General features: G+C 38.1%; 2 protein-coding genes across 9 annotated transcripts in view; one reads left to right on the top strand and one right to left on the bottom strand.

Moving 5' to 3' along the window:
- Positions 1-201: 201 nt before the first annotated feature.
- Positions 202-8,192, top strand: LOC130912326 (transmembrane protein 106C-like). Of its 2 annotated transcripts, XM_057830335.1 has the most exons (8): positions 202-434; positions 673-953; positions 3,520-3,583; positions 3,664-3,823; positions 4,030-4,170; positions 4,251-4,300; positions 4,954-5,007; positions 6,515-8,192. In XM_057830335.1, exons 2-8 carry the CDS (start codon positions 725-727, stop codon positions 6,642-6,644), a joined length of 828 nt encoding a protein of 275 aa, XP_057686318.1. In that variant the 5' UTR covers positions 202-434; positions 673-724; the 3' UTR covers positions 6,645-8,192. The 2 variants fall into 2 exon arrangements, with proteins under 2 accessions (XP_057686318.1, XP_057686319.1); XM_057830336.1 differs by lacking the exon at positions 202-434 and having other exon boundaries at positions 441-953.
- tns2a (tensin 2a) overlaps positions 7,365-11,131 on the bottom strand; it is a 78,041-nt gene continuing 74,274 nt past the window's right edge. For 3 of the 7 annotated variants that reach the window (XM_057830333.1, XM_057830328.1, XM_057830331.1), the window contains exons 26-28: positions 11,042-11,110; positions 10,777-10,806; positions 7,366-8,867 (exon numbers count right to left, since the gene is read on the bottom strand). In XM_057830333.1, the coding sequence (XP_057686316.1) occupies positions 8,729-8,867; positions 10,777-10,806; positions 11,042-11,110 (238 nt within the window). In that variant the 3' untranslated portion in view covers positions 7,366-8,728. Of the gene's footprint in view, positions 8,868-10,776; positions 10,807-11,041; positions 11,111-11,131 lie in introns of all 7 variants that reach the window. The other 4 variants (XM_057830334.1, XM_057830330.1, XM_057830329.1 and 1 more) reach the window with 3 other exon arrangements.

Genomic DNA, 11,131 nt, shown 5'->3' with positions numbered 1-11,131 from the left:
ACAACATTTTAAACACTAAGCTAAATGTGACAAATTGTTGCCGTAATTTTCAGTACGTGCTGCTTTACAAAAGGTGCCCCATTGGTCGCATGTGGCCCTCAAACCAAATTTTGGCCACCCTGATAAATGTTGTGCTCGGAGATGACACAGTGCTCCACGAAATGATGAAGACAAGACCCTATCCTTACATTGATTTGCAATATAACTCAACAAAGATTAACCATAACTCTTTGTTTACACGTATTTCTAAATCCAGATTGGCGTGTTACTTGCTTCAAAACACAACATACAGAACGCTATCGTCAGCAGGCCAAACAATAGATGCATGCCAACGCAGGCTGGTCACGTGAAGGCAACAACAAGACATTGCGAAATTGCCCGGGACAGACAGAAACCGCCTTGTTGTGATGCTATGATGGAAACAAACTGAGAAGGTACACGCTTCTGTTGTTGAAGTGTCTTAGCGATGTAGCGAACAAACATGGCTAGTTTGTACTTGTTTATGTCTATAATTATTAACGGCTAATTAGTTCCTAGTTGACAGGTAGCTTGTTAGCTAGTTTGGATTTAACTCCGCTGATCGAAGCAGTAACAACTCTCACAATAACAACGTGTCATTTTTGGCGCCTAGTTTGACACTAAATGGCTCGTTCATTCTCACCAACTTTCAAGGGAAGAGACTAGAAGAAGAAGGCACTTACAGCGGTCGCGAGCCGAGCGTTACATGGGGAGTTTAATTTCTCGCCGTGACGGCAGCAGACCGTCGACTGGGGCCGAGAGGCAGAGCGGGACATGCGGGCGGCAAACTGACGAGACGCCGCCAGACTCCGACGACGACTCCTTGGATGGGCTCGTCAGGAGGGAAGACATAGCCCAGTTTCCATATGTCGAGTTCACTGGCAGAGACAGCATTACGTGTCCGGCTTGTCAAGGAAGTGGACGCATCCCCTCAGGTCAGGAAAACAGGTGGAGCCCAGATCAGGGAGTGGTGTTCTTGTTTAGAATGTACTGTGGTTTAGTTGTTCTCGAGTCTATTACTGCCTCTCATCTCATCTGCTGAGCGCAATTGACTACTACTATTATTATTATTATGACACCGAAGGCCTTTAACCCTTTATAGGGCAAGGGACTACTGTATTTTTGGTCATTAAAAACACTTTGTAATAATTATATATAATATGTGTGTATTATATCTATATTTTAAATTATTAATCGTTATTATATTTTTATAGCTATAAAAGAATCTACACATTAATGAAATAGTAATATAAAAAAATAAAGCGGCTAACAAAATAAAGCGCTTAACATCCTCTAGACCAGGGGTCCTCAAATACAAATCTTGAAAGTCCACAATTATATATATATATATATATATATATATATATATATATATATATATATATATATATATATATATATATATATATATTTTTTTTTTTTCCTTCATACAAGCATGGATCCATTTATCAATGTCAGTCAAGTACAAGGCAGGTCAAAGGTGGTAAAGGTGGTTTTCTTTTGACCAAGCAAAAATACAATGTACATTCTGAATAAATAAAAATAAATTAACAAAACATTTTTTGACTTAAAAATACACAAAAACCAAACATGCAAGTACAATGTTTACACATGTACACTGAATAATTGACAAGACCTGTCCTTAAGGTGGAAACAATAACTATTGACAGTACATTTTGTAACTTTAAAACACTGCTGAACAAAAAACAACATGTGCAAGTAGTACAGTACATGTTCACTTGTTCAGAACATAAATGACAAGCTCTGTCATTAAGGTGCAAACATAATTATTGACAGTAACTTTAACTGTAAAACAATGCTCAATGAGAGAAATGGCATTTGGGGGTCACAAAACTGTTTACCCACATCATCAGCCAGTACTTCAGGACGCCTTGTAGTTGATAAATCTGAGAGTGGGATTTGCTTGATTTTTGTCGTCATTTTCTACTTTTCTTTCCCTTTGAACATTGCTGTCATTACTTCAGTCATAGACTATTTTATCATTTCTTAATCAGAGAACTGCTTCTTATGTTTGGCCAACACCCAGACACTCTGAGTGAGCACTCCGTTGCAATTTGTTGTTGTGTCATAGATTTTACAATAACCTTGCTTGGCTCTTGATATGACTGCTTCAACCTCTTAATTTCTTGCCTTCTCAATTCTGATTCAGGAGGAAACATCTTCAAAAAAGCTGTGCTCTTCAACATAATGGCGTTTCGCATTTTCACTTTTCATCAGAGAAAGTGTCTTTAAGCGTATCAAGCACATAGGTTTGGTACTTGCAGTTGGTAAAATGGACGCATATTTGTCATTCCATTCCTCATTGAAACGGCGATTTTCGTTGTCCACTTTTCTTCTCTTGTTCAACTTTGAGCATGCCATTTTGTTAGATTCTGTCTTCTACCGGTGGCATGTGTGTGGTGTTAGTAAACATTGCTTAACGTTGTGATCTTGAACGTTGCCTCCATGCAGTGAGAGTGCCGGGGTAATAAATAAATCACGTTTGCTCACAGTTTGACTCACGTTCTTGAATGAAAAATAAAGTACACGACAGCATGTACAAACACATCGCAAAGTGCCGGGCGCGACTCGTGTGTAAGGTTGCTGTCACTGCTGCGGGACGTCCACGCACGCTAGTAGCATGCAGGCGCTCTCAGCCAATCAGCGCATCCATGCACGCTCTCTCAGCCAATCAGCGCACTGTTGTCATAGAGATGACAAAAGTGAGAACATGGAAGATATTTGACTAAAAATGAAACAGACTTAGCGATAGAATGGTAGCGCATAGCGATAGATTGGCGATTCATACAAATGATATATGTTGAAAAAAGTTGGGTTTTTTTTCTTCGTTTCTTCGTTTGTCCATTGGTCCGCAGAGAGGCGTGCCGTGGTCCGGTCGTGGACCGCGGTCCACTGATTGAAGACCCCAGCTCTAGACTTACTGACCAAAAAAGCCAAGTTGCTTTAGAGTGGCCAGTGTTTTAAGAGGATGCTTGCCATTCTGAAGCTAATGCTAGCACGAATACTATGTTAACCCTACGATTACATTTAGCGTCTGACGGCCGAGATACAGTAAGAAAACAAATCTTCGTGTTTCCAAACAAGCAATATGGAGCGCAGCCTAGCATGAGACACATCGTAAACTCCGGTGAGAAGGGAGAAGCGCAGCACATCTCACGTGAGTGGGACGACCCAAACACTTCCACGATACAAGCTAAAATACTCCACGTACAATATGAAAATGTCACGCATTATGAACATATCACAGAAACGATGTCGCATTTTTGTCTCGTAGTCATCTTGTCAGACGTAAACTGGCATTCATCTCGTTCTGTTCTAGTCTCCCAGCCACGTTTTTAGCTCGTCATCGTCACGTCATCGTCTTGAAAAAAATTGTTTGTCGACGAAATATTTTCGTTATCGTCACTGTTGACGAAAACAACACAGCAGTCACACACTAAGTCAGCATGTTGTCCGATGCACTATCACCCTCTCCAACAGGTCAAGTCAATGAACTGGTTGCACTAATCCCATATACCGATCAAAGGTTGCAGCCTCAAAGAACGTAAGTCATCAATACACGCTACAGTAGAGCGTGTCACATGTATTAACCTTCCATAAAAGTCTTTATCATCTCTGTCCCAGCAAGCTCTACGTGGTTCTGTCCGTTGTGCTGTGTTTCCTTGCCTCCATGCTGGTGGCTTTCTTCCTTTTTCCACGTTCGGTTATTGTGGTGGATGACGGGATACGCGTGGTGACGGTGCGCTTCGACCCTGCTAGCTTTAACATCCAGATGAACTTGACGGTGGGTGCACACTCAACCTGCAGCGCAGTACTACCTAATATTTTAACTGTAAAATTCAGTGAATCATAGAAAAATACACAAGTCAAAATAACCAATAATTACTTGAGAATCCGAATGACTCGCTGATACTGTTGGATATCCACCCAAGGATTTACAGCATATGCATATTTAAAACTTATATCTTGCCTGTTGTATCTACCCTTTAGAGCACACTGAACTTCAGCAACCCAAACTTTTTCTCAGTACTGGTACAAAGTGTCAGCTGTCAGGTGCTATACATGAAGAATGTGATCGGTACGCATCTGCTTAATAACGTTACCACCATCCTACCACTTAGCGAGCGTCAGGTATCTTATCATTAGAAGCATCATCAAATCATTTGAAAAGACTCACTGTATCAGCTTCATTTTTTTCCTTTGTTGTTCAGGTGAACTATACAGTCAGCGTGGAGATTGGCAGCAGTGCACCGTACGTCTAGTAAGTGTCATGTAGAGTGAAAATATGAGTACTGTATTTTCTTATCTTTGTTGTTTGAACACAACACGCCTAAATTTCTGAAAATGTACCGATATTTGTTGGACGTGGAGGCTGGCACCTTAAAGTTAGGATATTTGGGGGAATTTAACTTTTTAATTGATTCCATACAGTGGTGCCTTTAGATTTTTATTTTTAAAAAATTGTGACCAAATTCATGAATCAGAATACTTCAATGTCAAAGCAAATTACCTCATTAAAATAATATGAATAGCAAAACTTGTTTGTGCTTTTAAAGAATGAGTAACTCTCTTTGGTTTTAGTTTAAGTGTAAACTCAAGATGGACATGGCAATAAGAAGCATGAACACTCTTTGATAAAATGTTCAATCATTCACTCAACTGCCATATCGTATTTCAAGTGTTTGCTCAGTAAAGCAAAATATATTTCTCACGATGACTTGTTTAAAATAAACATAAAAAAAAAAAAAAAATGATAATAAAACATTCAAGTTGAGTCAATTGTATCTCAAGGCTCATCTCTGGAGTTGAGTTTCTTGCCCGCGTGTAATCCAACGGTTTGGTGATGAGTAAAAATGCAAACAATGTTTACTCTTTTGTTTTACTGTTTAAATTGTGTCCATTTTGTCTTTTCAGTGCCTTTTGCACCATGCGCAGCATCAAAGTCCACAACATCCTTGTTTTTATGCAGTATGTATTTTACACTTTACTTTCATGCTTCTGTTAGTTCTGGTGTGCTGCCATCATGACTTCTTATCACAATATACCGTAAGAAACATTAAAGCAGTTAACTCACAATACAATTGTTTGGATTTGGGGGAAAAATGGATTATCAGTCACCATTTGGTAATTTTACCACCATGTAATGTTGAAGTAACATTTTCAACTAGAGTTGCCCGATAAAAGCATTTTAATATGATATCGGATAATATTGACATCGGTTTTGGGCCAATATGCATATGGCAGTGCTGTCATGCCCACTTACTGCCTGCCTGTGTTTCTGGTATTATGTCACCCCCTGCTGGCGCTTAGGAGTAGTTAGTTTTGATAAGTTCCAACACTTTCTGCTGACGTGATCATATGTCGACGCGAGTTCATTGTGAATAGAGAGCGCTAAATGGACGCCAAATGTCTGCAGCTAGTATACCATAGCAGTTCTTGCCATCGTTGTTTGTGCCTTATACAAGCATCGCTTCAAAGTTATATTCTACCTTTGTTTTATATTCATGATCGTTGTGGTAAAATGTGGTTATATTATTTCATCACTTGCCAGCTGTACTCCCAGTTGCTATGCAAATTGACACGTGGTGTATACTTTTCTTAATTTTTTGACTTGACAAAATGTTATTTTGTTTTCAGTTTGACAAAAAGATAATCAGTGCATTTGTCAAAAGAAAGATGACCACAGTGAAGCCAATTCAACTTTACTCCAGAATCTGCCTTCTCTTTCGAGCCTGATTTGTTTGCTGTCAATTTGTGTACCCACATAGACATTCAGAGGACTGAATAAGCGCTTTATCGGCAACTTTGCACTTGCACTTGATGTAAAAAATGGATGTTTACACCATTTTGATTTCAACAATAAATATAGTAGTGCAATATAGACACTTCTTCCATAACTTGAGTTGAAGAGTTCTATTATTTTGTTTATTTGAAGTTGTTACATTTATCATTAGTAAAGCATCCAGTGGGGCATCACAATACAATTAGCCATAGTATGTTAAGTCCACGACCGCATATATCGGTATTGGGTTTTTGGAGTTGGAAAATATTGGGATATCTTTTAAAAAGTTTTTATCGGACAACTCTATTTATTACAATTGGTGAGAAGTTGAGGCCTTTACCTTCCATTGAATTTCAATTACTCGCTGACCAAAACTAGCCATACTTTCTCGACCTTTAAACAAACGTACTTTGTTGTTACGGTCATAAAAGAATGATCTGGGTATGATTGGGATAGTGCTTTCATGCACATTCCAGTTATACCCATTTCGATTGCATTCCATAAATTTTATTTTTTTTGTCATAAACATACAGTACATCATACATCAATAAATAATTGCTTTTGTTGCATGGTTTGAATTGCAAATAATAACTTAGATCAATTGTAGAGTAAAAATAAGTCGAGTTACTGCCTGCTAGTGGGCATTCCTCAGTGTCTGCAACGGTCTTTATCTGTGGGCTCATTTGTTTTCAGAACCTCCGTGAAAACCTCACAGATGGTACGATCGTCCCAGAACAGCCTGGAGGCATACCACTATGTCGACTGTGGCTCTAACACAACGTACCGGCACTGGCACTCCTTCTCGACCCGCAGCCGGGTCTAATTGTTCAAGCAATGTGGAGGGAAGGACCTTATATTCACACGTAATCTGATTCTTTGACCTAACGAATTGAGATGCTTGCTAAACATGTTTGTTTTTGTTTGCTTTTTTTTTTTCTCTTTTTATGTTACTGTTACAAAAAATATCTGTTCTCAAACCTCTTTCACGTCTAAGGTTCTTAGTGTATTTTCTATAAATAAGTTCTGTTATGCAACATTTTTTCATGTATGTTGTAGTGACTGTTTCTTTAAAATGTGCATTTGAGAGGATTTTTTTCAAGCTACAGTCAACTAAATGGCTTTATTTGAAAAAAAAAAATGTTAAGGGAAAAGCGGCGTAGGCCTGGAGTTTGGGGGCAAGTCTTGAGAAATAAGAGAACCTTAGGAATACTGCATGTTATGACTGACATTAGTTATTTTGACAAGCATGAGTCTGTGTCCTGCTGAACTAAGAATACGAAGCTAAGAAAAAATTTGATTTGTAACCTGTTTTGACACCTATCGATATTTTCAATTAGGATGAAGTGAAGTTACTTTCCTACCTCAAACAATTTTTGGATTGCATTAAAAGGCAAATGTGTGCAGCAATGTTATAAACCAAAGCCAATCACACTGGAGATTCTGTTTCTGCTATTACGAGGTTTTGCGTCATCCTTATTTTACTTGAATCTTGTGACATCAGGAGCTCTATAGATTCCCAAGTACGTGTTTTTTAAGAAGGTGCTATTTGTAAAATGATGCTTTCTCTGAATGATCCATTTTAAAAAATAAGTTTTCAAATAATGACTTCAGTTGTATGTTCTAAAGTTTAATATTAAAGGAAATGGGAATAAATACTATTAAAACAATGCAAACATTCTTTTCTCCACCAACACAACATAAAATCACTGTAAAACTCAAGTTATGTACCACATCATGATCACTTTATTCTGTTTTCTGAATACAAAATAGCAGTATAGAAACAAAACATTCCTTTTGTTACGTCTCATACATGGTCCTATAGCTGCATGTGAAAATATATTACTACATAATATAGAGATCCACATGGAGAAAAAAAATACAAAGACCACAATATATTATTGCTGTAATGAATGTAGTGTTTTGGGGGGTTTTTTCCCCCAAAAAGGCAAAAAAAAACCTAAAATAAATGCATAGCAGAGCTACAAGGAGCAGTTACGTACAAAAATATAGCTGAATAAAAAGCTTATTAATTCATATAAGAGTGCTTCATCTTTGGTTAAGTACATTTTTGGCCGCCATGTGACAATGTAGCTCAATACAATAATAGTACAATAACAATACTTCCTTCTTCACTTCTCCATTTCCCGTTTCACTTGCGTTACTTTAATTAATATCGGACATAACAACGCTCGGTCACCTAAATACCTTCAAACTGCCTCCGACACGCACAGTTCAAAAGTTAACATTCCTATTTACGTTCAGCAGTGTCTCACACTCGTTCCTGTTAACGGTGTATGAGTGGAGTGAATTAAACAGGATTGTCTTCATGAATGTAAATAAATGACAGAACAGGTCTTTGGTCTCTTTTGATTGGAGGTGTCTCTTATGGATTTGAAATAGTTGGGACATGACAAATTGTGTAGTTCGCTGCTGAATCTGGTCTCGAGCCACACAGCTGGTTCACTTGGTTTTCAACTTCAATTTGGGGACAAACAAATAAATGAAAAGAAAAACACAACCACAAATGCATATCAGTGCTATACTTATGAACTTGCATATTGAGTAAAAATCATTGTGCGGTATTGTCCAAATTACAATAAGCAGTTTAATTATTTACCTTTGCTATTGCCGCTAAATAAAATGCATATTCTGTCATTTAGGAGAGAGACATAATTTAATAGTGCGTACGGTCAAATACTCAAAAGGTTTTTGGAAGCAAGTTTTGTTTGCCCAACATCAATCAAATATCATGACATACTTCATGATCTCCAGATTTTGACAGTGAGAATTATGCATTGACAGATTTTAATGTCATCCTTTTAACCAACCCGCATCTCAGCAAGCTATCTGGTGTGATACAGAAATCGAATAGACTTATTGCATTGTGATGTGAGCCAGTGGCCTTCTCTATCGGCGCTGTGACAACATGACCTTGTTGATGAAGTTGACGATGGCCGTTGCGGGTTGTTCAGGGTCCAGCTCGGCAAACAGGTGGCAAACGTTCTCTGCCAAGCTGCCTGGCTTCTTGGCTACAAACCCAAAAACTCTAGAGGGAGAGTACGATATAGAGCAAAATGGGGACATTATATGAGTGGTGGATTGGTAAGGACTTGATCACCTAGTCTCAGTTACAACAGCAAAAATTTCCTATTTTTTTCAGCTCAGGACCCAGATTTGACTAACACTACGATGAAGCAATTCATTACCAAAGCATGTTGGAATTACATGCATGCATGCATACGATCGATGCCATGCAGGTGCTTTTTTAAACTACTCTATATAGACAGAAATATACAAAACCCATATTTTGGTTGGCAAGATTACCATTTTGGATACACATTCTTTAGTAAATTGATATTTTACATTTTCATACAGAAAATGTGGATTTTTTTTTTTTCCCCAGTGTGGAAAAACTTGGATAACACACTTATACATTGTGTGATTTTATGGGTTGTTTTCAGGGGTGAAAGTGGCTAGAATTTATTGCCAGAACTCCCCGATGTGAAGGTCACCACGGAGCCAGAAATTTTATTTATTTATTTCCTTTCATTTTTGGGAGGGCTGGGGGGGGGGCGGGGGGGGGGGGGGGGGGGGGGTCAAACCTCTTAAACTACTGAAATGCAAAGAAAACTGTTTTAGCACAGCTATTTCTATAACACATACAAAAATGATTTTCATTCAAAATTGTATTTTTTCAATGATTTGCAAAATAAAAGTTAACAAAAACAGCAATAACCCCAACCTCCATTTCCAAATTTTTATTTTCCCTCATTTCCTCACATACTAAATGCCAAATCTCAATTTTAACTACTTCAGAACATAGGATGTATATTAAAATTAAAGTTAACGTAAACATTTCCTTTTTTTTTTTTTTTTTTTTTTTTTTAATAATAAAGATATAAGTAACATACATTCAGAAAAAAAGTACAAATGACTTATATTATGCTGAGTGAAATGGAATATTTTGAAGATCGCGCATAGACTTGTTTAAATCATATGGAAATGAATAAGTAGCCTAACAAATGAACAAATATAAGTCCCAATTGCACATTGACAGCTAAGATGTTCTGGACCTCTCCATCAGAGCAAATAAAACTAAATATGATAAATAAGCCTCAACTCTTTCGTCGCTCTTAAAGATTTGATCCATTTTATGTTGCATTGCCCTTTTTTGTCGCATCAATTCAACCTTTTTTTTTTTTTTTTTTTTTTGCTGTTCCACAAAACATGCACGTTTGAACCAATCAGAGTTAACTATCTCTGCTGATCACATGTCAGTATGTTAGCCTATTGAACGGATAAATGAGTCCAGATGTTTTGCTTTGCTGCGCGCATTCGCACATTGACATGATGTGCAAATGATAACTGCAGCAGCTGGGGAAACCTCCATGCCGTCCATGGAATAAAATAAATAATATTGGTGGAAACGGATTACGCTACACAAGCATAATGCTTGTTGTTAACACCTGTGTACAGTATGTAAATCTGATGTTGGTAGATTGTTTTCTTCTTGGAGATGAAATGCATGTGTGGTAGCTTAGCATTTTTTTTTTTACATAGCGTTCTAACAGTTGCCGTCATATTTTCGGAATCAAAGCACTGGGTACCGGAACAGCATTCCGGCCCTGAATCTTATACCGGAACAGCATTCCGGCCCTGAATCTTATACCTGAACTGCGTTCCGGCCCTGAATCTTATGCCGGAAATGCGTTCCGGCCCTGAATCTTATACCGGAACTGCATTCCTGACCGTTCTGGCCCACTTTCACACCTGGTTGTTTGCTAAACAGATAACTGAACAGATGAATTATTTTATACTTCATTACAAAAACTCATCTTAAACCACTGAATCAAAATGGCCCCAATACTTTACTCCACATACTATTTCAATAGTTTTTAATTAAAATGTAGCAAACATGCATTGTCACAAAAGTCACCAAACAACAGAGCACTTACTTAACAGTGGTGTTGTCTGTGTTAGTCCACCTATTCAAAGAGAAAGAAAGAGAGCAGGCTCAGGCAGTTGCAGCGAGCATGCTGAAACGCACACATACATACACTCATGCATAAAAGCGCGAACAAATTCGACATCACACACACAACCATGCGGGGATCACTGAAACAAATGGTGCCAAGTGATCCAGGGTGCAATTTGCAGAGTTTTGGTTAGTTTCAGTTCCAGCTGCGGGCTTTACACAGTAAGAATCTTCCGATGCCCCACCTTCTGTCCTTGGGGTCAAGGCTGCTAAAGGTTACGCTGTTCACTGCATAATGTCTGCGGAAGAAAACCCTGAAAAAGACAGAACACAGA

Source organism: Corythoichthys intestinalis, chromosome 2 (genome assembly GCF_030265065.1).
Source record: "Corythoichthys intestinalis isolate RoL2023-P3 chromosome 2, ASM3026506v1, whole genome shotgun sequence".
NCBI classification, from domain to species: Eukaryota; Metazoa; Chordata; class Actinopteri; order Syngnathiformes; family Syngnathidae; genus Corythoichthys; species Corythoichthys intestinalis.
This window is presented reverse-complemented; position numbering and strand designations above follow the sequence as displayed.

Excerpts from the sequence above, each read along its gene's own strand:
- LOC130912326 (XM_057830335.1), top strand. The coding sequence starts at position 725 with ATGGGGAGTTTAATTTCTCGCCGTGACGGCAGCAGACCGTCGACTGGG. Across the intron at positions 954-3,519 it reads AAGTGGACGCATCCCCTCAG|GTCAAGTCAATGAACTGGTT; the intron begins GTCAGGAAAACA and ends CCTCTCCAACAG. Across the intron at positions 4,171-4,250 it reads TACCACTTAGCGAGCGTCAG|GTGAACTATACAGTCAGCGT; the intron begins GTATCTTATCAT and ends TTTGTTGTTCAG.